Source organism: Macroventuria anomochaeta (assembly GCF_010093625.1).
Source record: "Macroventuria anomochaeta strain CBS 525.71 unplaced genomic scaffold BU25scaffold_25, whole genome shotgun sequence".
NCBI lineage: Eukaryota > Fungi > Ascomycota > Dothideomycetes > Pleosporales > Didymellaceae > Macroventuria > Macroventuria anomochaeta.
Window position 1 is genome coordinate 393,954 of NW_022985386.1, and position 22,680 is coordinate 416,633.

The following is a 22,680-nucleotide window of genomic DNA, read 5'->3' on the forward strand; positions in this document are numbered from 1 at the left end:
ATCGTTCAATCTGATATCGAGGTTTTGATCGAGCACCCGTCATGGCTCACTGAGTGCTATGTGCCTCCTAGAAATGCTCGCTCGTGAAGTAACACCGTTCGTCCGTCTAGCACCAAAACACCATTCCCATGTACACCCAAAAACGCCTCGTAGCTATGCTTGTACCGCATGCCGTCGCGCATCCAAAAAGCCGTTCTTCCCGTAACAGTAACTAGGAAGTAGTAACGCCAGCATTTTCCGCCTCCGGGACTTCGACTCTCTGCCTCTTCGCATCGCCTCCCTCCGCAGCCACACCGTTAACACCCGCATTACTCACATCCTGCAGCGCAACCCTCTCCCTCTTCAGCGCATTCGGCGCCGCCGGATTCGCAAATGTCGGGGGCTTATACGCGCCACGATTCGCACTAGGACTCATGGCATAATTAGGACCTCCGGGCATACCAATCCGTCTGTTGGCGTCCTGGTGTAGGTTGACGAAGTTGCTGGGGCGGTTCAAGCTAGCTGCACCGCTGTTTGCTGGGCGGCCTAAGCCTTGCGGTTGAGGAACCGGTGCGTTGCTCTCGTCTTTGCGTTTGACGGGGACGCTGCGAGTGTGGTCGAGTCCGGGTGTGCGCTTTTCTTTGGGGACAGGGGATTCGACGTGCGGGTTGAAGGCGAGGGAGTTTAGGGGGGCGGCGGATTCGGCGTTTTGGATTTGTTCAGCGGCACGAGAAGTTACGAAACCTACAGGTGGCCGAACATTAGGGTTAGGAGCGTTGTTCGGTGGAGCCGCATTGCCTGGAGCTTGTGGCCCAGGTCGTGGCTGATTAGCTTGTTGGGCTTGTAAAGATGTCGGTCGAAGCGTTTGCTGCTGAGGCTGTTGACCATTTGGTTGCTGTGGACCAGGTGCCTTATGAATGTCAGTAGTTGGTGGCGCCATACGTCGGGCCTGATCAGGACGAGGTTGCTGAGGTGTTTGAGGACCACGCTGATTTAGTCCATTAGCTTGCGGCCGCCCAGGTCCCTGGTTTGGGTGATATTGCTGAGGCGGCGGACCTTGTCCACGTCCTACTGGCGCCGACTGTTTTTGTGGGTGAGATTGAGGGGCGCCGTTGTTGAGGCCAGGTGTGTTACGACCAGAATTTGTGCCGTTGGTGCCGTTGCCCGGTCTCGGTGCTTTGATTGCTCGTGCAACTACAGTGTCTGAAGATGCTGAGTCGAACATGGTTTCGCCGTGATCCTCAGAGACTTCGACGCCATCGAATAGATTTCCGTCAAATTCATCATCGAAGTCTGCAGACTCCGCAGTAGTCGAGTTTTTAAGATGGTCTGTTCGTGTCCTCAAAATCTGATTGGGCCTACTAGGCGTCTTGTGTGGCTCTGGCTTGACGAGTGCTTGCTCTCCCTGAGGCGGTGGTGCAAAGTCCGGATGTCGATAGAGATTGCCTTCTTCGAATTTGATCGGCTTGACCTTCATGGCCTGGACCTTCTTTAAATACTCCTTGTCGTATAGACAATTTCCAAGAACATTGCCGAATGTGCGTAGTGAACGCTTCAGGCCGTCTGTTGCTGCTTCTTTCTTCGCTTTCTCGAATGATGCCGCTTTGCCCTTGCCGTTCTCTATGGATCCGTAGCCGATGTCCTAGTATCCGGTCAGACGAGGAGCTATGATGCAAACGATTGATTTACCTCGTGGTAGGTGCCGTCTCTCAGCGTGATCCTCACTACAATCGATAGGCCAAGGCTGACTTTGCCATTCTGGTGCTCGTCGACCTGCCACTGTTAGTCACCCTCCTTTCGTCCCAAGTCGACTGTACTCACATAATCTATCTGGACCTGGCCCAGGGAACTTGACCAGCCGTTAAACCCGAACACCTCGTTTGCAAGAGCTATGGCCTTGTTCCCCTCCAAATATGCGACTCGACCGCCACCCTGACCGGGTCTTTGCGATATGTACTCAGGTCCGAGTTGTTTGTTTAGCCGGCTCTGTAATGTTGCGATTTCTTGTGCGGTGAAGTTAGGAACGACGCGTTCCTCGAATGGGTTCTTGACGTTGCCGCCGCTGTATTGGTCGCCTGGCCTGCGTCATTGTTAGAATCTGCATTTTGAGGTGACATGCTCGCATGCGAGGTATATGCATTCGCTGTCACTTACGCAGGCATCGTTGGTCACTCACGAAGAGGTGTGCATTGAGCGGCGACGCGTTGATGTTGAAGGGAGGCTAAAGGTGACGCGCTCAAGGCGGCAAGAACGCGCTAATGCCTCGCCCACTCACGTGCTCAGCAATTAACCACATCAATTCCGCTTTCTTCAGGCTTCAGCATCTAGAAAGACATTCAGACCATGTTGCCTGGCGATGGATGCCGTTCTTCGGTTGATGACCATCATGGCGTAAGGTCTTAGGCGGCCAATGCCCTGAAATTCGCAGGTCTAGTTGTTTCTTGAACTCGCAAGCTAACTTCCGTCAACGCATAGTTGTCAGGGTTGTCAACAATCAAATCATTCTGGATCAAATCCTGATCCATAGGTGATCAGACCTCTCTGATGTATGTGCCCTCATTCACAGACTACAGTGTGGTCTGGTTGCCACCAAATTATCAGATCGATTGATTGATTGATTGATTGATTGATTGATTGATTGATTGATTGATTGATTGATTGATTGATTGGTTTAACGTCCTATCTGAGTCTAAGACTATGGAAGACGAGACGAGCAGTAGCTCCTCTGGTAATGCAAAGATTTAGTTACATGAGAGTGAGGTCAATGGAGGTAATTATCAGATCAAATATGCTTGATTTGACGTTGTTAGCTTGATTTATGATTGCGAGCTTGGTGTTGTTGCTTGATTGAATTGCTTGTTACTGGTGTTTGGTGTAGTTGACTTGATTGCAGATTGAAATACTTGAATTGAGCCGTCAGATGTGAATATTTTATATGGCAATCAGCTGCTGTTGGTTCCCCAGTCCTCCAACCCAAATTCAGAGGCTATTTCCGCGTCAGTATAGCTCTCTGTCTCCGCCAAACCTGGTGTTTTGGTGCCAAATCTTTGTCAGTCTTTCACGCAATTAAGCGCTGCCAGCGGTACGGTCCTCGCTCGGATTCTCATCTTTTGGTGGCAATGCATGACCTGAAAGGAGGGGATACTTCACGCAGCACATGGCTGGTTGGTATTCAACAAGGGATGAGACTCACACTGGGACACAACTAGATATACAAATTGAAAATTATGTTGACTGGTGAATGTGTTCGCTCGAGGCTGTTTCTTAGGCCAAAGCGTGCAGGAGAGGAGACGGGCGCTAACCCGCAAATGTACAGGGGGCTAAAAGTCTCCGTGAATGTCGTCGTCGGGATTTTGACCAGGGCGCTCACCAGGGAGCATTACATCCGTGCTGCCTAGCAACAGACTCTACCACTTAGTTGATGGGCATCATGGCGAATTACTCAATTTCTGCGCCAGATAGACAACGCCTGCAATGCTTGTACTAGGTATCCAACACCCCGTTCTTAATGATACAACACGCTTTGAAAACGCCTTGATGACCGTGACTACTCCTTCCTGCGACCTTGCTCGCTGCCGCCCGCCTCATCGTCACTGTCCATACCCAAGCTGAACGTGGAATCATTCTGCGGTCCCCGTGTCTTATCTGAGTACCCATTAGATGCCTTCTTCGGCACGTCCTGCAGAACGTCCAGCTCTCGCTCGTCGAAGTCTGCAGCCTCCAGGTCTGCTCTTCGCTCCTTGCGTCTGAAGTTGTCAAGGCCCATGCCAGTGAGGAGAGACTCCCGACCTTCGTCTCCGTCCGCTCCCTGGTAGCCATTGCTACGGCGTCGACTGCGCCAGAGGAAGGTGCCCCACAGAATAGCAACAACGATGACGACAACAAGCGCAACTTCACCAGAGCGGTAGTAAGCCTTCCACTCAGCTTCCTTCAGTTGCTGTGCCTTATCTTCCTCAGCCTTGGTAGAGTTGGGATGACCACCCACGCTGGTCAAGGGGCCCTTCTCGCCGTCGATGACGCTGTCGGCGGGGTCTCCACCAATCTCGCCAATATCGACGCCCAAGAATCGATCAAGCATGTCGCGGGTTCGCCTCGGGTAGTCGAATGGCACCATGTGGCTAGCGTTATAGAAGACAACGTAAGTCAGGTTGCGTGCTTCTTGGTAGGTGCCAGCTGGCTCGCCCTCGAATGCCCAATCTTGCTTCGAGGCGACAACACCGGGGGAGAGTTCGAAGCCCTTGCCGCCGTTCCAGGTCATCTTGTCAATCATGGCTTCCGTACCGACGTGGTTGCAGATCATATCCTTGTCGCCAGAGAAGAGGACAATGGGCACCTCAGTCAGCAACTCAGGAAGGAACCTAATCGAAGGCTCGCTGTTTTTGGCGCGGAAGTGGCCAGTAACCGCTCCGTTGCATTCTTGCCATCCGGTCTTCTTGTCTGGGTTGATGTGGAGAGCGTTGATGACGTCTTGGCGGCGGAGGTAGGGTGTGACCTGCTTGAGATCCGGGGGCCAGTTCATACCACAGGAAGAGTCGTCTCGCAGACGGATGTCGTACATGTTGACGCATTGTTCCATGCGGTCGGCTGTCTTGTCCTTTGTCTCCTCCAGAATAGTAGTCATGATAGCCTCGCAGACTGGTGTGTCGACACGGTCTTTGCCTTGATCATCGAGGGCCTTGACACATACAGACTGCTGCTGCTCAACCCGCCTCGCTGACTCGGACCCTGCCTCTATCAGACCGCTCTGGTATGCGAAAGGGAGGTATGCGAGATACTGGTCGACAGGCGAGATCCAACCGTTACCGATGAGCAAGCCCTTGAGCGGCCATGGTCGGTTGCCCTGGCTCCTGTTTCGTTTGAGGATTGCGCGCGCGATGTGCGGGATGTGTTGCCCTGCGTAAGATTCGCCTGCAATGTAGAACTGTTTGCTGTCAGCCGCTGCTGTTGTTGATGCGGCTGGATAGACTCACATCGTCGTGCTCGTACTCCGGGAACAGCGCGAACCACTTCTCCAGGAAGATGATCATGTGCTCTGCCATTTGATCCAGCTCGCTCAAGTAGCTGTCTGTGTTCACGTAGCTGAAGCCAGTGCCCACAGGCTGGTCCACAAAGAGCAGGTTGGCGAACTCGTCCCAAGACCCGTTATTGTATTTCAGGTTTCCATCTTCTGTCACTCTGTAGGGGCCAACCTCCATCATGGCGCCGTCCATCGAGGAGCAGCCGGGCCCGCCATTGAGCCATAGTACGGTGCGCTGCTTGTTGGCGATGTGGCGGTTCTGGTAGTGCCAGAAGAAGAGGTTGCCATTGTGCGCTGCATCGACTTCGATGTGCCTTCACAATTCAATGTCAGCTGGTGCATGCATGTGCCTGTTCGTCTGCCTTACCCAGCATGCATCTTCAGCAGTGGCTGCGGCGCGCCAGGGAGCTCATGTATGTAGTAATCCGCCTGTGTCTTTGCCTGTGCTGTGCTGCCTGGCAGCATCGACAGACTTGCCAGCAATCCGCCAACGAGCGCTGTCCGCCATCGCGACCGCGAATCTGTGAAGAACATAGTGATGGGCGAGGGTGCCGACGTCGGTCGTGTGTCGCTATCTCATGGATGTCGTGACGATATCTAGTCGGCACAGGATAGTATCAGGCAGAGTAAAAAGATATCCAGTCTGCTTTTGGCCAGGTGCTACCCGCTCAACTCGTTGCTGTTGAGGGTCGGAGTTTGGGGCGTCGATGATCTGGCCGCAGCTGACGAGGCCTCGAGCTGGGCAGGGGCGCGTGGGTACAGAGACAACGCCGGGGTTTCACAGGTGCAGAGGAGAACCGTCAGTTGCACGCTGAATTGGTTAGAGAGCGCAACGATTGCATATACAAGAAGATAGAACTCCCCAGATTTTTCAAGGCCCTCTTGTTCAAGGCTGTTCTCGATTGCTTTGTCCCCGAGGCGCCAAGTGTAGCTTGACCAAATGGCCGAAGGACGCAGGGACGCAGGGACGAGCCAATCATGTGTAGCATCCATCTCCTGGCTCGTCAACCTCCGCGTTTCGCATCTTGCTTTCTTTCGGCACATTTCACGTAGTGTGCGGTCCTGAGACCGTTCAAGTCTGAGTTCCTTGTATCAATGGGCTTCCCAGGCCTCAAGCGAGCGTTAAAGGCGCAATACGAGGGAGCTTGATTCACGGGGGGTCCTCCGCGCTCAACGGTCGCTTGCATCACAGTTCACAACGTCGCTGGATACGCCCTGCATTTGCTTTGAGGATGTGTCGGGCCTGACAGCACTCCCTTCCATGACTGAGTAACTCACGAGGCGTCACCAACTTCCATTCGTGTCCAGCCTTCAATACGGTCTCCGAATATGGATCGACACTCACAGCAGCACATCTTCCAGTCGGCCCGTCCCTTCCCCACAGATTTGGGCCCCTATCCCACAACGTAATACACACAGCAGCTCTCCTTGTGCACGACTTCCCCCTGCATTGCTGGAAACGGCATCTTCTGGGACATGTTGAAGACTGCGTGCCACAGTGGCGTAGATAGACTTTCGGCATACTTCTAACTTCGTTCTTAGGAGTCGATGCTTAATGGTCGTAACCGGCCCAGCAATTTCTTAGAGAAGATCATCGAGACTCTTCTCAGAGTCCTTCTTGATCAGTTCAACCATGCCCTGCTGATCGTTAGTATTCGGGGTGTCAGATCTTGCTGCACGTCTGCATGCTGAAGGACATACCGGTGGCATGATGGGTTCTCCATCTTTACCGACGACGTAACGGAATGGCATTTCGGTGCTCTCGTTCGCGTTTGTCCTGATCTCTGGGTGGTCGACATACGGGATCTTCTCGACTGGGACTGCGCACTGTCAGTTGCAGCTTTCGAACGCACAAAGAAAACATACTTCTGTCCTGGACGCAGATTCTTGTGACACGCACAGCGGTGTCGGTCGTCATCTGCACAGGACCGAGTCGGCGGCCTTCATAGCCTTTCTTACGCAGCTCAGATGTTCTGTCTGTGGACATCAAATGATCAGTTGACTGGGAAATGCTGGCATGCCTGAGTCTCATATTGCATACCTCTGGGTGGGTCGTCGCCTGCATCTTCGTCAGTCAATGGTCCAACGGCATGACAAGCACCACAACTCACCGAGAATGCCGCCAAAGAGAAAGATGTCAAAGTTGTCACCATCCTCTGGGCTGAGATCTTTGGCAGCAGCAGGGTCGAGCAGACACACGCGGTTTTTGCGGTCGGCGTAAATCTCTTCGATACCTCTCGTCTCAACATTTAGACCTTTAGCTTGCTGAAGCTTCTCTGGCAACTTCAGGGAAGTAGGCACTGATGAGAGGAGGAACTGAGATCCGGTGTCGTGGCATTCCTGAGCAATGGCAGAGTACTCCAGTGAGGACCACTGCTCAAGTTCTGGGTCCAGGTGCTCGACAACAAAAGTCTTCCCCGCGCCGGCCATTCTGGTTGTGACTGACGAGAACTTTTTTCTTTTGGGTTGTACAAGTCAGCTGCCCTCTGGACAGACCGTGGCAATCGGTGGTAGCTTTTCGGAACTTTGCCAAGTATTCTTCACTAGGACCCTGGAACGTTCGATTGTGTCCCAGAACGGTCTTGGAGATGGTCGTTGATGGTGCGGGCCTTGCAGTAGTGATTTGCTAGGCGGAGCATGTGGTCTGAAGACGGCCGACGAGGATTTGGCGAGCGCACTAAGAGATCGGACCTAGCAAGCAGCCTATTACGTGTGTGAGCAGACGTAAAGGAAGCGTAAGTGGGGCTTGATGCTCTGTAGCTCCAGGATGCAAAGAGTCGTCCGCCAGATTAATTGCAAGCGGCGGTGAGTCCTTCGAAGTGTGGAAGGAATTGCACAACGAGCGCCATCATTTCGAGCAACTGCAGCTTTGAGACGGAATTACAGCGGTCCTGGCGATCCAGGACGCTAGTAAGCACGCGTGACGTTGTGGGAGTTCCGTGAGTGGTAAAGCATACAGCAGTCCAACGTAGTCGTCCACCCAGCGGTCGTCAAGCGTCGAGCTTGCCTTGCCTCTCGCGGCAGCGGTACTGTATATGCTTCCTTGTGCTCCCGGGACAATCAAAGTTGTCGAATGAGGAACCTTGGTGGTCGTGCTATCGGCCCACCCAAGGTCTGCTACATATCTTGCTGCATACCCCTCTCTGCAAGTCTTCCAATGCTCCTTCTACTCCCTGCAGATTTTCAACCTCGACCACTTTTGTGACTCCTTCACTTCGTTCCTTCTTCTACCAATCGCATCCGAGCTACACCTGTTTGACAACTGCAATTTGTTTTGCATTGTTGCACTGTTCATCTTGCCGAGTGTTCTCTCACAAAGGCGCTACCTCGGACGATAAAGGCTTATCGTATTGTGAGGATTGAGGGGCATTCACACCCTTCACCCAAAACTTCGACACAGCACCAGAGACAATCCCGTCTTAGCCACCGGGTGTCGTTGTTGTGTGTTGTCAGGCAGCAGCTGCGAGCCACGTCCGAGCTTCTTCGACGTCCAATCGCCCACGGTGGAAAGCCGGCAGCCAGACGCATAACTGATCTGTTCCCTGCCACGACCCTGCTGCCCAAACGGCCAATTTGTGGACGTGCTGGACCCTTAACCTTATTTCTGACGACAACATTTGCGAAGACAAAGGATAAATAACGACATCCCCTTCGTCTCACGAGCAACTACCCCTCTCGCCAACGTCACTCGTACCCACAGCAACGCATCATCAACCGCGAAGATGAACCCTCACCAGCAGAACAAGGTGGACATTAGCGTACGTCATTCGCGGCCCATGCGCAGCTCTGTTGCTGCTCGCATTGCTGCCCCTTTGGCAACGCCGTAGGCTGTACCAACCCCAGATCTGACAGAGCATAGAAAATGTCGCCGGAGGAGGCCAAGCTCTTCCGTCTCTACGGAAAGCTGCCGAACAAGAAGGACCTGTTGCAGAACAAGCTCAAGGTAAGCTCCCACCAGCACATGTCCTTACAAGATGGCCACTTAACCCAATCGTACAGGAGCGCAAGTACTTCGACAGCGGCGACTATGCACTCTCCAAGGCCGGCAAGGCTTCAGACGTCGGCGTCACCCAAGTTGGCCGCGAGCACCCCAACCCCGAGAAGATCCCGCACATGGCCCCACCCACACCAAGCAACGGACAAGCCCCAACAAGTGGAGATCTGAAGGCTGGCAGCCCATCGAAGGAGGGCGGCACTTTCTTGCATCGCGAGACAAGTCTCAACCGCGAGACCTCAGCTTCCGACTTCGCCGAGAACGCGGAGCCTCAGGCTCAGTAAGGCGGCTCAGGTCTAAGGGGACTTCCATACCGTCAATCTGGGTGTGTGCCTTGGCTCCTTCGCTTCCGGCGTATGTGAAAAGGGAATATCAAAATATCTTCTTCGTCACACTTTCTTACGGCCTGACCTGTATCGATTACAACGGATTATGGCGTCATCCGCGGCGTTTGGGCGCGTTTCCTCATGCCTTGTGGCAACGGTTGTTCCTTGCTGGACGGTGCTGACTAATGACCAATATCGCCGTGATGCAGGCTTGCCGGGTACACGGAACCTTTCGCTTCATGTGCAATACGCTTGATATGGATAAGGACCGGGAATGGATGGAGTATGTTTTTACGACGATTTTTTTTTGGATGGCACGGCTACATGCTTTGTTGCACATGTAGGATACCTCGCGCAGGTATGGAAAATAGTCGAATCGACTCTTCAATATGCCAAATTCGCGACGTGCCTGCGCAAGATGCTCGATCTTGACATTTCTTAAAACACTGGTACCTTACATGACGACTTGCACATACTATACACACCACCGGTGTCACTCTCACTTATCAAACATTACGATCCCCAACCCTCTTCTCCCTCCTCAAACTCCTCCACGTTCCCGCAAATCTCCTCCGCGTAACATACGCAAACACCATTAGCATAACCAAAAATGCCACCGTGCCCACACTATACCCCTGGTTTTGTACCGCCTGTTTCTTCGCCTCCTTATAGATCTCCTTAACCTTCTCTTTCACACCGTCTCCCTGCTCTAAATCCGGCATCGCCATGATACTCACCACCAAGCTCGTCCAGCCAGTAAAGTGCTGCGTGCGCTGCCCATGCCCGCCAACAGGATCGTACTGCTCCCACGAATACCCCGTCTGCACCCAAGCGCTGAACACAGTGTGCACGATATTGCGTCTTAGCTCGATGTAGATATCCTTGCAGCGCTGCTGTTGCGGGCCAGGTGTTTCGGCGAGGACCAGGAGTTGCGTGAGGATCAGGTAGTTCATGTTTACCCAGATAGGGGAGCGCCAGTAGTTGTCGCCGACGCCGTATTTTTTGCTTTCCTGCGAGAGCGACTTGATGCCATGGTCGGTCCAAAGGTGGTTTGGGTCGCGCAGCAGGCGCAAGGTCGCGTCAAGGTGTGGGTGCGTGGCGTCGATGAAGCCGGTCGTGAAGGGAAAGAGGGAGAGGTAGCCTTTGTGGCAAACGTAGGTGTGTTTGTCGTCGCGGACGACGGTGTCACAGTATACGTTTTGCTTGTCTTCCCAGTGGAGGGTTTCGAGGTTGGTTTTGACGCCGCGGATGTGGTTCTGGTAGGTGAATGCATCGTGGGTGGCCTCTGTGAAGAAAGCGATCTTTTCGAGGGTGCGAGACATTAGACCTACCCAACATAGTGCATCGAGGTGCAGCTCGGAGATGTCTGGGGGCTCTGGGCGTGGGTAGTCGTCGAGCCCGCTGGGATAATTTGTTTCTGGTGTACGGCCTCGCCATCTGTACCCTTCGTTGAGGTTCGCTGACGGAACAGAGTGAGCCTCGATGTCTCCTGATTGAGACCTGCGCCACCACTCATAGTGCTTCTTCAGGAGTGGGTACAGCTTCACGACAAACTTCTTACCCGTTTCGGGCTTCAAGAGCGTAGATTCATGCCCATAATACTTTACTTTGCCCTGCAACATGTCGATAAACTTTGAGACCACGAAGAACAATGTTGGCGGATTGGCAATGTGTGGGTACTGCGTAATGAAGTCACCAGGAGTGCCACTCTCGGCTTCGGTGCCGAGAACTTGCTCTCTAGCTATCCAGCCATCATCATCCATAGTCTTGAGCCAGCTTCGAACAATTTCCATGGCTAGGTCGGCGTCCCAGTCCAATACTGGAAGAAGGTGGAAGCCTTCATCCCATAGGAAGCCTCGCGGAAAGACAGCTCGAGCAGGAGTATGCGTGAACAGCTCATATGGCCCCTTCGTTTCGGGTATGGAGTGCTTCTTAGCGTCTTCAGTCTTCTCCCAGAACTTTCCGGTCGTTTCAGCGTAGATAGCCTTCTTCGACATGTCGACTCTCGTCTTGCCCTCGAAGTACCCAACGCCGCCCAGTAAGTCTGCGAGCATCTTCTCACCGAACGTAGCGTGTTGATCTGTGTTGAACGGAGCTTTCGGCGTGAAGACACGCGAATAAGCTTTTCTGTATGCGACCACTGATTCCTGGATACTGCTTGCCATCTCCGAAGTGGTCATGGCACGTGTTGCTGCCCGGCTCGAATAGAGCACGTTGAAGTCGAAGCTGCCATGAACGATCATCTGCACAAAGTGCATATTGCCTGATCCAGGGGCGTTGCGAAGTACCACGTCCATCTTTCCGGCCTCTGTTCGATCTTTCGATTGAGCTTTCAACGCGTCTAGGAAAGTGGCTTCTTGCGCACAGAAATGTCAGTTTGTTGACTGAACTCATGATACGCTCAGCTCGTAAGACGGACTGCACTTACACTTTGCCTGCCACAGCTTGTCCTCGGTGATGTTCAACGTATGCACAATTGTGCCCTCATGCCGCCCATCCTCGCCAACTGATGTAGGGATATGTATACCCGCAGAACCCAGTCGGGGGTGTTTGATTGCGATGTTCACTGCCTCAACAGACTTGTCATCACCAGCGCCAAGTTGCTCGAAAGCTTCCAGCTGGCAGTCTGCGCAGCCCTCTTTAGCCTCCATACCCACGTAGAAGATAACGGATGTCTTCAGGTTTGCAGGTGCACCATTGCGCAGTTTGCCCTTGATTCGCAGCGCCCAATTGCCCGCGCTCTGGCCCTCAAACTTCTTTATGAACTCGGTCGTGATGTCGATTTGATTCCCTACATCTTGAATGATCTGGGTGCCGCCGGCGCGCGCGTCGTATGTGGTCCAGCCATACATAGCCATGCCATCGTTCTGCTCAACTGTGTGTCGCAACTCTGCGATCCCAGTCAGCGCTGTCCAAGTGTTCCTCTCCAAGTTCAATCACCTACTCTTCTCCTGCTCATCCAACTCCCCCCACATCAACCCCGCAACAAGACTTTCGGGCACTCTGGGGCGAATGCCCAGGTAGAGATTGGGTCGGTATGGCCCCCATAACAGTGGCGCTTCGTTGGAGTAGAGGGACGAATCGATCGTCTTCGAGAGCGCAGGTGCAACAAGGGCGAGCGCTACCAAAACCGCTGAAAGCTGCATGGTCCCTGAAAGCAAGCTATGACGCGTCTGGACGCACCGACTAATCAATTGGTGAATTCAAGAGACGACTACGGGGAGTGCTCAACCATGATACTTGTCGTTTGCGCATACAAGCATAATACAGCGCAAGAAGTTTGTCGGCAGCCTCGATTTGTGCATCCTTCTCGGCGTCAGGCGCCATGCACCCCTGATTACTTCCGCTGTAGTATTGAGCACCGATTGGTCGGTCGTTTGCTCAAGCAGCAACCTTTACCTCAGCACCGCTACACCACGTACCTCGAAAGACCTATAATAAAGATAGTCGAGAAATCAGCCCTAGGCTCATATCGCCCGCCATGTCTCACTATCTCCAAGACATTGACACATCAACACCACGATATTCATCACGTGCAAAGATTCCCCCCGCAAAACGACGTCAGCGGTAACTCGGCCTCTGATTGAGAGGTAGATCCCCCACAGTCAACAAAGATTGCGCCAAAGCAAAAGCAACATCCCCGGTTCAGTTACTGGCTGATCCTAATCGCCACTGAGCTATCAATTGCTCAAAGTCCGAAAGAATTGTCTGCTCCTAACGAGACCGAGATTCACAGATTCAAGCATGCAAGAACAAGTCGACCGCTTAGTAGAGAAGACTTGGGGTACGAAGAAACGCGATATTACTCTTCTGACTGGCCACTAACAGGACAATGCAGAGAAGTTTCAGGGTGTGAGTGGGTCAAGGCGGTTGATGGTAGCAGTGTCTGGCATACCAGGTTCAGGCAAGTACCTTGACTGAAGTCGCGTGGTCAATCCGCAAGATTGACTTGTTCAGGCAAAACCACACTAGCAGCCAAAGTTTCCAACGGCCTCAACAAGAAACATGCACAGAACTCCCCAGGGACGTATAATGGCAACCCGGTCGCAGCATTTATACCGATGGATGGCTATCACCTCTCACGTGCACAACTCGACGCCATGCTTGACCCTCAGAACGCACATGCACGTAGAGGCGCAGAATTCACGTTTGACGCGGATAAATTTCTCGCATTGGTGAAGAAATTGCGAGAACCGATACTGCCGGAAACTAGAACATTATATGCACCTAGCTTCGACCACGCAAAGAAAGACCCTGTCGCGGACGACATCCCGATTGCACCTTCCGTTCGCATTGTCATCTTCGAAGGCAACTACTGCTCACTGAACCACGGTCCTTGGAAGGAGGCGGCAGATCTCATGGATGAGCTGTGGTTTGTCGATGTAGACTTCCAGGTTGCGCGGAAGCGGTTGATACACAGACACATCAAGGCTGGGATCGCCAAGAACGAGGAAGAGGCGGCAAAGAGAGCTGATGAGAATGACTTGGTGAACGGGCAAGAGATCATAGACTCGAGACTGGATGTTCATGAGTTGGTTAAGAGCAAAGAAGATCCTGAATGGGCTCCAGAGTACCAAGGCGTAGGTGATGGCAAAGATCAGACTTCGACAAATGGCGGATCGCGACTGAATCCCAGCACTGTGAGTCCCCCGTCGTCAGCCAATTCGAAAGATGACAGCATTGTATAGTACTGCGGCCAAGCTTTGCCTCTTTTCACTTCGCTATCAACCCCTTCATTAGATTCATAGCTTCTTCGAACGACGACCGCAATGCATATGCGAGTGACTCACTTCAGCCCAGTCACATTGTAGGCCTCAGGGCACCAAAGGGCATCACACCTTCCGATACCGAACCTTTCGAACGTTGAGGTCTGGCTCATATGACTCACGCTTTGGTCGATCATGCCTTGTCGCAGCACACATACAACTCATTATCACTAACGTATGAGCGATTTCGATTGCCACGACACATATAAGAATGTCTCTGTTTCAATCTTCAGCGTCGAGGGGTCTTTGTTATGCCAACAACAGACAAAAAGGTTCCTTTCTTCCATCTCCCTCTTGAAATTCGAGATTTGATCTACTCCCATGCCTTCGGCTCTTACAAGCACTCCTTCAGCTACGACCGACATGGATTAGTCCATGCGCTCGACCCCATCTGTACATACCACCACCTCGTCGCTCCTGCAGGCTAGGATGGCATCCTCCGCTGCTAACATGGCGACAACGAGCGCAACTGCAACAGGAACAGCGACAGCAGCAGCTCGAACAAGCCTTGCCGCCGCAGCCCAGCAACCCACAGCCCAGCAACCCACAGCGTAAGCCACAAGATAATCGTCACGCGACGGCTCAGCCCAACAACAATCCTACCAATGCCAGCCCAGACCGCATTGCTCTTGTCCCCAATCTGCAGTCCGGTGTCCCAGTCCCTCATCCTCCACAAAGACAGCGTACGAAACATCGCGCTCAGCCTCCCAACCGGATAGTCCTTCACCCGCTCCTTGTGGTATGCCGACGATGTGACACCATCCCACGACGCGCGTCTATGGACAGACTTCCTCGCAATCGTACACCCCTTTGTATCGCCCTCAAATTTGCACCTGACCATGATATGAGACGCCAAAATCCTCGAACACTTGGAACCGTATTTTGACTGGCCTGAGGATATGGACCAGGCGGTTTGGACGCGTGGATGTGATAATCTTGTCGATGGAGGAAGATAGTGAAGAGTTGAGGCACCGGCTTGAGGTGCTGGCGGGGAGGGTTGTTAAGGGGCAGGGAAGTGATAGGATACAGATGCTCTGGAGGATGGAGCTAGTGTTCGAGCAACCGGTTTTGCCACCATGTGCGGTGCATGGTGAAATGTGTCCGCAGATCCATTTGCAACGGCCTCGAAGGAGCGAGGTGTCAGTACTCGTTACGAGTGGCGCGTTAATTCCAGGTTTGAGGGGCGTAGTATGGCAGTAAGAACTCAGGGCATCCAGAGGCGGCGTCTGTTGTAGATGAACGCAACAATATAAGTAATTATCCCTAGTAACGGTTGGCTGTGGCCGGTAGCTTATGAAGAACGATGACAGCCCATTTCTGCCGCTGACCATAGTCTTCGCAGCGTACAATATAATAATATGGTACAAGCTCTTTCAATGTCCTTGTTACGGACCTCAGCTCAATTTTGTCTTCCTGATATCAAGTAAAAACAACTGCAGCTCGCAACTCTCAAGATGACCGAAGTCTTCTTCCCAATCGACACCGTGCAACTAATATGGGCGGTAGCCAGAACCTCCACGGCCGCCGCGGTACCCGCCACGGTAGCCTCCTCCTCGAGGAGCGTAGCCGCCACCGCCGTAGCCACCGCCGCGACCACCATATGGACCACCTCGACCACTATATCCTCCGCGGCCTCCTCTGGGACCGCCACGGCCGCCTCGCGTCATACCGGGCAGATTGGTTCGCTTGGGTACGACCTGTGATCATCAGCAACGCTCGTTCGTATGCGCAACATCTGGTGACTGTAGCTTACCTTCAGATTTCTGTTGCGGAACTGACTGTTGTCGAGAACAAGAGCCTCATTGACCAGACTGGGTTCTGTGAACTCTACATACGCATACCTGCATACGCTCATTAGCGTTCCAATCTTTCTGCCAAACTCTTGCCAGGTTGCGAAAGATGATGTCGGGGGCGATGTACGCGTCAGACGCGCGCTGGGCTAAGCAGCGCGTTGATCGGCGCATAGCAGCTTCGTAATGGGTAAAACATGTCGCTTGCGAATAGATGCTCAAAGAAAACCCCCTCTTAGTACTGACCCTTTAGGATGCCCTGTGAACTTGTCGAGCAGGATGGTGACGCGATTGATGCTGCCAACGCTCTGGAAATGTGCCTGAATCTCTTCTGGGCTAGCCCCGTAGTCGACGTTGCCAACGAAGATACTCCGCGAGTCGACGTCTTCTTTGCTTTCGCGCATCTCATGGCGTTCGTGATCGAGCGACTGCTGCATTTCGCGCAGCTTCTGTGCCTCCTCTTCCATCTCCTGCACGCGGCGCCTCATGGCTGAGATCTCCTCCTGTTGCGCATTGTCAGTTTCTCTCCTTTGTCTGAAAGATCAGGTTTGATGTATGTTGCGCAGTTATCGCGTATATTGGATAATTCAAGCGACCGTGTGATTGTAGCAAAGCGCGTTGTACCTCTTCGGTGGCATCATCTCCGCGGCGCTCGTCTTCTGCGGTATCAAGGCGCTCATCTTCTTCGCGCTTCAGCTCCTCCTCGCGCTTAATTTCGGTATCAACGTCAGACATAGTGGTGGAGCTTCTTCTGAGCTGGTTTTGGCGTTAGTGCCATGCAGAGGAAGCTTTGAAGGGTGATTGAGCGTACAAGGCTACTGAGCTGTTTCGGTTTCGAACGCGGATCTGTCAAACGGTGACGAGGTAGATATTGTTAAGAATCAATTTCTGAGCTCGTACAGCTGACGCGACAGTAACAAAGGCTTGGTGAAAGAAGGAATGGCACTGGAGTGAAGGTAAATGGGGTGTAGCTTCGAGGGAGTGACGATGGCCGTTGGTCGGAGCTTCCAAGAATCGCGCTAAAACATTAGACCGGGGTTTGCGCGATTGCCTTGCTCAGCAGCCTCAACGCGTTGGCTGGAAAGGAGGCAAAAGATGTATGAGCAAGACTTCCGTCGCAATACCATAGGGAATGACACGCGCGAAGATACGTCTGATCAGTATCAGTGCGTTCTAATTGTGAAAAGATCATGATTGTCGTCTATTTGATTCAGGTTATCGCCAATAAATCAAAGCAAGTGTATAGGCCCAAAGCCTCCCGTCTAGGGCTCGAATGAGCCGTCAAAATGTCCATCACTCCCTAACGCCAGAAGCCGTGGATATACCGCCCGCATGATGAACGCGTGACAAGCAGGTGGCCCATCAACCATGTAGATGTAAACCGCACACACGTTGCTTTACCTCCTTACCCAATCTCTGCCCACAATTCCGAGCTCAAAAACGTACACCTGGTCTCTTCTCCCAATCCAAAATAAGGAGTCCATATACGTGCTCTACACGCGCATTATACGGGGCTAGGGCGCCGGGTTCTCCTTGACGACACCGCGCACCTTCTTCTCGTATGCCGCTCTATCCTTCTTGAAGAGGTTGAAGGCATCCGCTTGAGCTGGCGACTCTGGGTTCGGCTCGTCGAGCAATGACTGGATACCGAGCAGGATCTCCTTGATTGTGATGGCAGGCTTCCAGCCTTCTTCTTCGTTGAGGATGGACAGACAGACGGTGCCAGACGGGTAGACGTTGGGGTGGAATAGAGGAGGGACAAATTTACCTGCCATGTATTAGAACGTATGGATAGTGGGGAGCCGCACTGGGCTACAGCCTCGCTACGACTGAGCATGAAGGCGTTCGAAGACGTACACTTTGGTGGCTTTGTAGGGTACTCGTCAGGAAAAGTGACCTCGAGCTTAAACAGGCCACCCTCCCAAATAGTCTTCTCTTTGCCAGGCACACCGCAATCCCACTTCTTGAGGTCCATCATACCGTTCGCGCCGCGCATGGGTTTTGCGAAGAAGCCGAAGGGGTGGTCGCGTCTCCATTGCTTCCTAGAACGATGTTAGAGCCAAGCTCAGAAGCCTTCGAGTAGCGTTACTGACCTCTCTTCTGAGAGGCGGTTCATGCACAGAGACATGGTCTAGGCGTCAGGCTGGTATCAAGCTTCGGTGTGTGATGTTTCGTTGCGAACAATGTGAGTGGTGGGAGTCCGAGCGAATGGAAAGTGCGACGACTGGAGAACAGGCGAGACGACGAGCTTTATAAGGTGACGTGCGCGGTGAGAGTGAGAGAAAGCGGCGTCAAGTACGGTTTCGACGTGAGGTCGACGTGCTCAGCGCAGCGATTCCAGGTCCACGTGACGTACAGTGACAATTAAGCGTGAGTCTAGCCCAGTAGGCGATCCCTGCCCCGCTGCACCGGTTGCGCCTGCCCCACCCAGAAGCGGCCGAGGCTGAATGTCGACGGGTATCGGTGCAGAGAGGCGGCGCGTGAGTGACCTGCAATTGCGTATACAACGTCTGTCACTCGCGCGTATCCACAACTTCCGACCTTTACGATTCCACTGGTAAGAGGTAGATTCAAGCACACAGCAATGGCGGACGCGCCAGCAAAGCAAGAGAAGGAGCATGTGAAAGCTGCCCCTCCACCAGCCGACATCGCATCAGACCCCGAAGAAGACGACCTCTCGGACCTCGACGACGTGCTTGACGAATTCGCAAACACAAAGCTCGATTCCAAAGCACCCGCAGCATCAGCACTCAAAGCCGCACCACAGCCCTCAGCACCATCTGCCTCAGGCCCCGGGAGACCAGAAGATATCTCACCTGCCGAGCTTCTTCTTCAAGATGAAGCTGAGTTCGCAAAGAAGCTGCAAGACGAGATGGAGCAGCTTCTCGGCCAGGGCGACTTCCAGAAGCAATTCGAGGATATTATGAAAGAGATGAACAGCGAGATGGGCGGCGATCACCTACCAGGGCCCACAGCCTCAAAAGCAGCTGCAGCAGCATCGTCATCGTTGAAAGACGGGACACCCTCGAAAGCTGGTGCATCTACTAGCAAAGCAGACAAGAGCTTCCAAGACACAATCAAGAAGACAATGGAGCGCATGCAAGAGTCCGGCGACGCTGCTTCCTCCGCTGCCGCATCGTCCGCCAACCAGGACGACATCCTCGCGCAGATGCTGAAGGAGATGGAGAGCGGGGGATTCAGTGGGGAGGGGAGCGATGAGGACTTCAGCAAGATACTGATGGGCATGATGGAGCAGTTGACCAACAAGGAAATCCTATACGAGCCGATGAAGGAGCTCGATGACAAGTTCCCAGCGTGGATGGAGAAGAACAAGGACAAGGTGCCGAAGGAGGATCTCAAGAGGTATGAAGAGCAGCAAGTGCTGGTCAAGGAGATCACAGGGCGATTCGAAACGAAGGGGTACAGTGATGATAATGCGAAAGATCGGGAGTACATTGTTGAGAGGATGCAAAAGGTATACCAACCCGTTGATATTGGACGTTCATATTACTGACCATCTCTAGATGCAAGCCGCTGGCTCGCCGCCGCCCGATCTTGTCGGTGATATGAATGCTGCGCAGGAAGCGCTGGCGGGAATGGACGAAGGATGTCCGACGCAATAGTTCACCGTCTACAATAGATATCTCAACAATATACTTGAGACACTACACATGTGCCTAGCCTCGACCTCCATGCCAGGGTGCCTGGCTGTCAAGTCCAGCTGGCACGAACCTCTGACCTCTTTTTGGAGCACGTCACTCGAGGAGCATGTTGCTTCTTAGCCGTCGGTCATGTCCATGTCATCCACGTCTCTGTAGCCGCCATCATGAGCCTGCGGTTGTTGCTGGTACCGCATATCAACATCTGTCGTACACTCCATGAAGATCTGATCGTAGTCCTCATCATCGCTTCCGTAATGCTGCTGTGGCGTTGCATTCTGACTCTGCTCTTGCTCCATCGAAGCAACCAGCTGTTGCAGCTCGTACTCCTCCTGTGCAAGTAGGTAGTCCGCTTCGGTCATTCCTGGCTCTAATTGCGGTGCGCTGCTTGAAGACTGTGGTAATGTTACGTCGCTCAGAAGCTCGTCGTCGATCTCGTCTTCTTCTGGTGGTGCTTCTTGTGCCTTCTTAATTTCCCACCGTCTGCGCTCTGAGACAAAGTCTAGTTGCTGGATCTGTATCGCGTTAGTATACGCGTTTGACTATAAGGATGTCTGCGGCATACCTGTTCGCCTCGTGACTCCCATTTCTTGTCCTCGCGATTGTTCTGCACGCGCTTGTAGAACATGTCTCGCCGTCTCTTGGTAGCAGCATCGCGCGTCTGCATTACCGGATTGGCTTTGAACGCGCGTTGTGGTTGTGAATTTTGATTTTCGCTAGACTGCGACGTCATGCTGAAGTCGAACAAGCCTGCACCAGCATTCACGGAGCGTTCGCGAAGTGGAGAGGACCGAATTGGTGCGTGGGTGGCGTAATGCTGGTTCGGCATCTGGGAATAGTATGTGCTCGTGAGCAGCATTGTGATCGTTCAGTTTCTAGACGTGGTTTTCGGATGAGGATGCAGTGTGTGCGCACGCGTTGCTGTATCGTGTTGAAACTTTTTATAATTGGGATGGAAGTAATGATGCAGTCGCGACACGAAGATGGCAGGCGCGTCCGACGCGCTTTCCTTATCGATAACGTCACGTGTGGTTCGAGGCCTCTCGTGACCTGGTCCTTCACTCAGCCTCTTCCCAGAATATTTAAATCTCTCCTATAAAATTATCATTGCAAGATCTTCGAGTTTATTGCAAGTCTTTTACAGGTTGAATCGTTGCCTATAGTCGTGCATTTACTCCAAGAACGGCTCAAACCCCGAAGGTTTAAGAGACCTCCACTCTCACAGGGCGTTACGTCAGACCAGTTTGACGTCTTCACAGTAGTAATTAGGTCCGTGTCCAAGCAGGTGCTGCTGAACGTACCATGGTTCGCGTTACCAACGCCGGCTGATAGGTCGAGCCTTTCGCAAACACGTTCCTTTGGTGACGTGCAACCCCTCTTCTGGACGCGGCAATACAGGTTGATCTATAGGTTCACACTCCCATTCGAGTGGACGATTCTTGGGCAGGGTGTAAAGCGGACTTTTACATGTTACTCATTTAACATCGTGCCTTCAGGAGCTCGTCAACAATTCATCGCCCCTTTTTACGACCGGAACTCTACAATGGCAGTCCTCGATCAAGTGTTTGGTCTGAAGGTCGAAATCGTAGACTCTAGTCGACAGACTCTTCAGTAGTACAATGACGATGAGACAGAGTCGGTGCTCGATCAGGATGAAGGCTTGCGACAGTACCAGATGACGAAGTACATCGAAGCTAGATCCGGTCGCAGGTTCGGCATCCAAGCTTTCTTTCGATGATGCTTTCGACACTGACTATGGCATTCTTGTGGGGCATTAAGATCGATACACGACGTAAGCCTCCGACGGCAAGGACGAGGAACACGAAGCGCCTCGAAAAGGTCAAGTGCGTGTCGGAAAAACGCATGAAAGGAGACACTCGCTCACATCAGACTACGTACGCATTTATGCTACTATCTTCGCCCTAAGGTTGACGCATGCATAGCCTCGGGAAACAAGTGGAAACGACATCTACGGGGCACGAATGGGTTTATAATTATGTAGACGAAGCGCGCGCACCATTTGCCGAGTATCCTTTCAAGTACCGGTCAAGAGGCAAGAACGCCATACACTCTGCGGTCAGTGTGTTCGCTGACTATCATCGCGTAGCGGCTCTTCAATCACTCCAAATCATTTCTAGATCACCAAGTCTGATCCACTGCACGAGAGGTCGGAGGACAACATGAGCAGAGACGAACTTCGAGAGCTCGTTCGACAGCTGAAGGTAAAGCTTGTGAATCTTGAATTTAGGGTGCTACTGATCATCTACGGTACAGAACAGGCAGTCGTCAACCATCCCTGTGAAGCGCGAGCCGAGCCGCGATAGCGTTTCACGCGCAATCGACAGACATCCAGAGTACAGCCAGATCGGACATTTGGTCAACGAAGTCATTGATCTTACAGTAAAAGATTAACCACTATAACAAGCTGTTCAATGTTCAATGGCATGCCAAAGAGGCTCTATGCCAGGTGCAGGCTTGACAAGCACCAATGACAAAGACCACTACCTTTCTTCGATGTCTTAGCCGGAGACAACTTCCCTTGCTATGTCACGAGGGTTTCCTGTTCTGGAGGCCTCACGCTGAAGTGGTCGAGTCGATTGGAGAGCGATTACGAAAAGTCCAACGGACAACTTTTGCAGGCAGCGATCTTGCACAAGCTCAGCGGCAGGCAATCGACCCGAACGACCTATGGAAGACCATCAGTACGGTGGATGTGCAAATTTTGCGCGAGGCTGCTCACCACGCAACATTGGGCAACATCACTCTTCCTCAGATGACGTTCCAAGTACTGGACCTCCATCACACGCGCGTCCATACAGAAGCAGAAGAGGCCGGGAAAGTGCGCAAAGCCTAGGAAGCTCGTGATAAGCGCGAGCGCAAGAAAGTCGTCGACTTCGACCACCACTACCGCCAAATTGACCACTGGCTGTTGAACGATCCCATCGACTGGAAACCATGCCGGGTTGCATGGGGCATTTACGAGGACAAGCCTTCGATGAACAGAGACGGTTCGGTACGGCTCGATTAAACATCCATTTCCCAAACTAGGCGAAGCACTGGACTTCGTGAAGGTGCTACAGGTAAAACAAGAGCGATCCAGATCCACATTGTGGGAGACGGACTTCTACTTTAGTCTCTGTGCTTTTGCT

The 22,680-nt window shown here is 52.8% G+C and overlaps 10 protein-coding genes across 10 annotated transcripts; 4 read left to right on the forward strand and 6 right to left on the reverse strand.

The window, feature by feature from the left end:
• Nucleotides 1-211: 211 nt before the first annotated feature.
• BU25DRAFT_432841 (alpha/beta-hydrolase) lies at nucleotides 212-5,461 on the reverse strand (the record flags this gene model as incomplete). Its single annotated transcript, XM_033708745.1, has 6 exons — nucleotides 212-1,621; nucleotides 1,669-1,752; nucleotides 1,801-2,054; nucleotides 3,544-4,900; nucleotides 4,950-5,310; nucleotides 5,364-5,461. The coding sequence occupies 6 exons, from the start codon at nucleotides 5,459-5,461 to the stop codon at nucleotides 212-214; spliced, it is 3,564 nt and encodes a 1,187-aa protein (XP_033559776.1).
• A 747-nt stretch (nucleotides 5,462-6,208) lies between these two features.
• BU25DRAFT_412617 (DUF431-domain-containing protein) lies at nucleotides 6,209-7,822 on the reverse strand. The gene is made up of 5 exons (XM_033706836.1): nucleotides 7,108-7,822; nucleotides 7,038-7,055; nucleotides 6,863-6,973; nucleotides 6,698-6,816; nucleotides 6,209-6,634 (listed from the first exon to the last, which is right to left on the reverse strand). Exons 1-5 carry the CDS (start codon nucleotides 7,424-7,426, stop codon nucleotides 6,578-6,580), a joined length of 624 nt encoding a protein of 207 aa, XP_033559777.1. The 5' UTR covers nucleotides 7,427-7,822; the 3' UTR covers nucleotides 6,209-6,577.
• Nucleotides 7,823-8,858: 1,036 nt separating this feature from the next.
• Nucleotides 8,859-9,274, forward strand: BU25DRAFT_423275 (Endosulfine-domain-containing protein; the record flags this gene model as incomplete). The annotated part of the gene is made up of 2 exons (XM_033708201.1): nucleotides 8,859-8,939; nucleotides 8,996-9,274. The coding sequence occupies 2 exons, from the start codon at nucleotides 8,859-8,861 to the stop codon at nucleotides 9,272-9,274; spliced, it is 360 nt and encodes a 119-aa protein (XP_033559778.1).
• Nucleotides 9,275-9,822: 548 nt separating this feature from the next.
• On the reverse strand, nucleotides 9,823-12,599 carry BU25DRAFT_396986 (glycoside hydrolase family 63 protein; the record flags this gene model as incomplete). The annotated part of the gene is made up of 3 exons (XM_033704855.1): nucleotides 12,261-12,599; nucleotides 11,745-12,206; nucleotides 9,823-11,669 (listed from the first exon to the last, which is right to left on the reverse strand). Exons 1-3 carry the CDS (start codon nucleotides 12,460-12,462, stop codon nucleotides 9,823-9,825), a joined length of 2,511 nt encoding a protein of 836 aa, XP_033559779.1. The 5' UTR covers nucleotides 12,463-12,599.
• A 184-nt stretch (nucleotides 12,600-12,783) lies between these two features.
• BU25DRAFT_116154 (P-loop containing nucleoside triphosphate hydrolase protein) lies at nucleotides 12,784-14,231 on the forward strand. Its single transcript, XM_033700391.1, has 3 exons — nucleotides 12,784-13,100; nucleotides 13,155-13,220; nucleotides 13,274-14,231. Exons 1-3 carry the CDS (start codon nucleotides 13,061-13,063, stop codon nucleotides 14,002-14,004), a joined length of 837 nt encoding a protein of 278 aa, XP_033559780.1. The 5' UTR covers nucleotides 12,784-13,060; the 3' UTR covers nucleotides 14,005-14,231.
• Nucleotides 14,232-15,343: 1,112 nt separating this feature from the next.
• On the reverse strand, nucleotides 15,344-16,837 carry BU25DRAFT_449989 (RNA-binding domain-containing protein). The gene is made up of 5 exons (XM_033709672.1): nucleotides 16,684-16,837; nucleotides 16,497-16,628; nucleotides 16,119-16,375; nucleotides 15,836-15,923; nucleotides 15,344-15,779 (listed from the first exon to the last, which is right to left on the reverse strand). The coding sequence occupies exons 2-5, from the start codon at nucleotides 16,605-16,607 to the stop codon at nucleotides 15,573-15,575; spliced, it is 663 nt and encodes a 220-aa protein (XP_033559781.1). The 5' UTR covers nucleotides 16,608-16,628; nucleotides 16,684-16,837; the 3' UTR covers nucleotides 15,344-15,572.
• Nucleotides 16,838-17,052: 215 nt separating this feature from the next.
• Nucleotides 17,053-18,192, reverse strand: BU25DRAFT_412621 (ubiquitin-conjugating enzyme). The gene is made up of 2 exons (XM_033706837.1): nucleotides 17,730-18,192; nucleotides 17,053-17,640 (listed from the first exon to the last, which is right to left on the reverse strand). The coding sequence occupies exons 1-2, from the start codon at nucleotides 17,866-17,868 to the stop codon at nucleotides 17,387-17,389; spliced, it is 393 nt and encodes a 130-aa protein (XP_033559782.1). The 5' UTR covers nucleotides 17,869-18,192; the 3' UTR covers nucleotides 17,053-17,386.
• Nucleotides 18,193-18,376: 184 nt separating this feature from the next.
• On the forward strand, nucleotides 18,377-19,495 carry BU25DRAFT_372086 (Pex19-domain-containing protein; the record flags this gene model as incomplete). The annotated part of the gene is made up of 2 exons (XM_033703999.1): nucleotides 18,377-19,347; nucleotides 19,397-19,495. The coding sequence occupies exons 1-2, from the start codon at nucleotides 18,457-18,459 to the stop codon at nucleotides 19,493-19,495; spliced, it is 990 nt and encodes a 329-aa protein (XP_033559783.1). The 5' UTR covers nucleotides 18,377-18,456.
• BU25DRAFT_372091 (uncharacterized protein) lies at nucleotides 19,373-20,470 on the reverse strand. The gene is made up of 2 exons (XM_033704000.1): nucleotides 20,097-20,470; nucleotides 19,373-20,046 (listed from the first exon to the last, which is right to left on the reverse strand). The coding sequence occupies exons 1-2, from the start codon at nucleotides 20,388-20,390 to the stop codon at nucleotides 19,651-19,653; spliced, it is 690 nt and encodes a 229-aa protein (XP_033559784.1). The 5' UTR covers nucleotides 20,391-20,470; the 3' UTR covers nucleotides 19,373-19,650.
• A 766-nt stretch (nucleotides 20,471-21,236) lies between these two features.
• Nucleotides 21,237-21,893, forward strand: BU25DRAFT_116223 (uncharacterized protein). Its single transcript, XM_033700392.1, has 4 exons — nucleotides 21,237-21,241; nucleotides 21,311-21,426; nucleotides 21,475-21,753; nucleotides 21,806-21,893. The coding sequence occupies exons 2-3, from the start codon at nucleotides 21,395-21,397 to the stop codon at nucleotides 21,713-21,715; spliced, it is 273 nt and encodes a 90-aa protein (XP_033559785.1). The 5' UTR covers nucleotides 21,237-21,241; nucleotides 21,311-21,394; the 3' UTR covers nucleotides 21,716-21,753; nucleotides 21,806-21,893.
• Nucleotides 21,894-22,680: the final 787 nt, after the last annotated feature.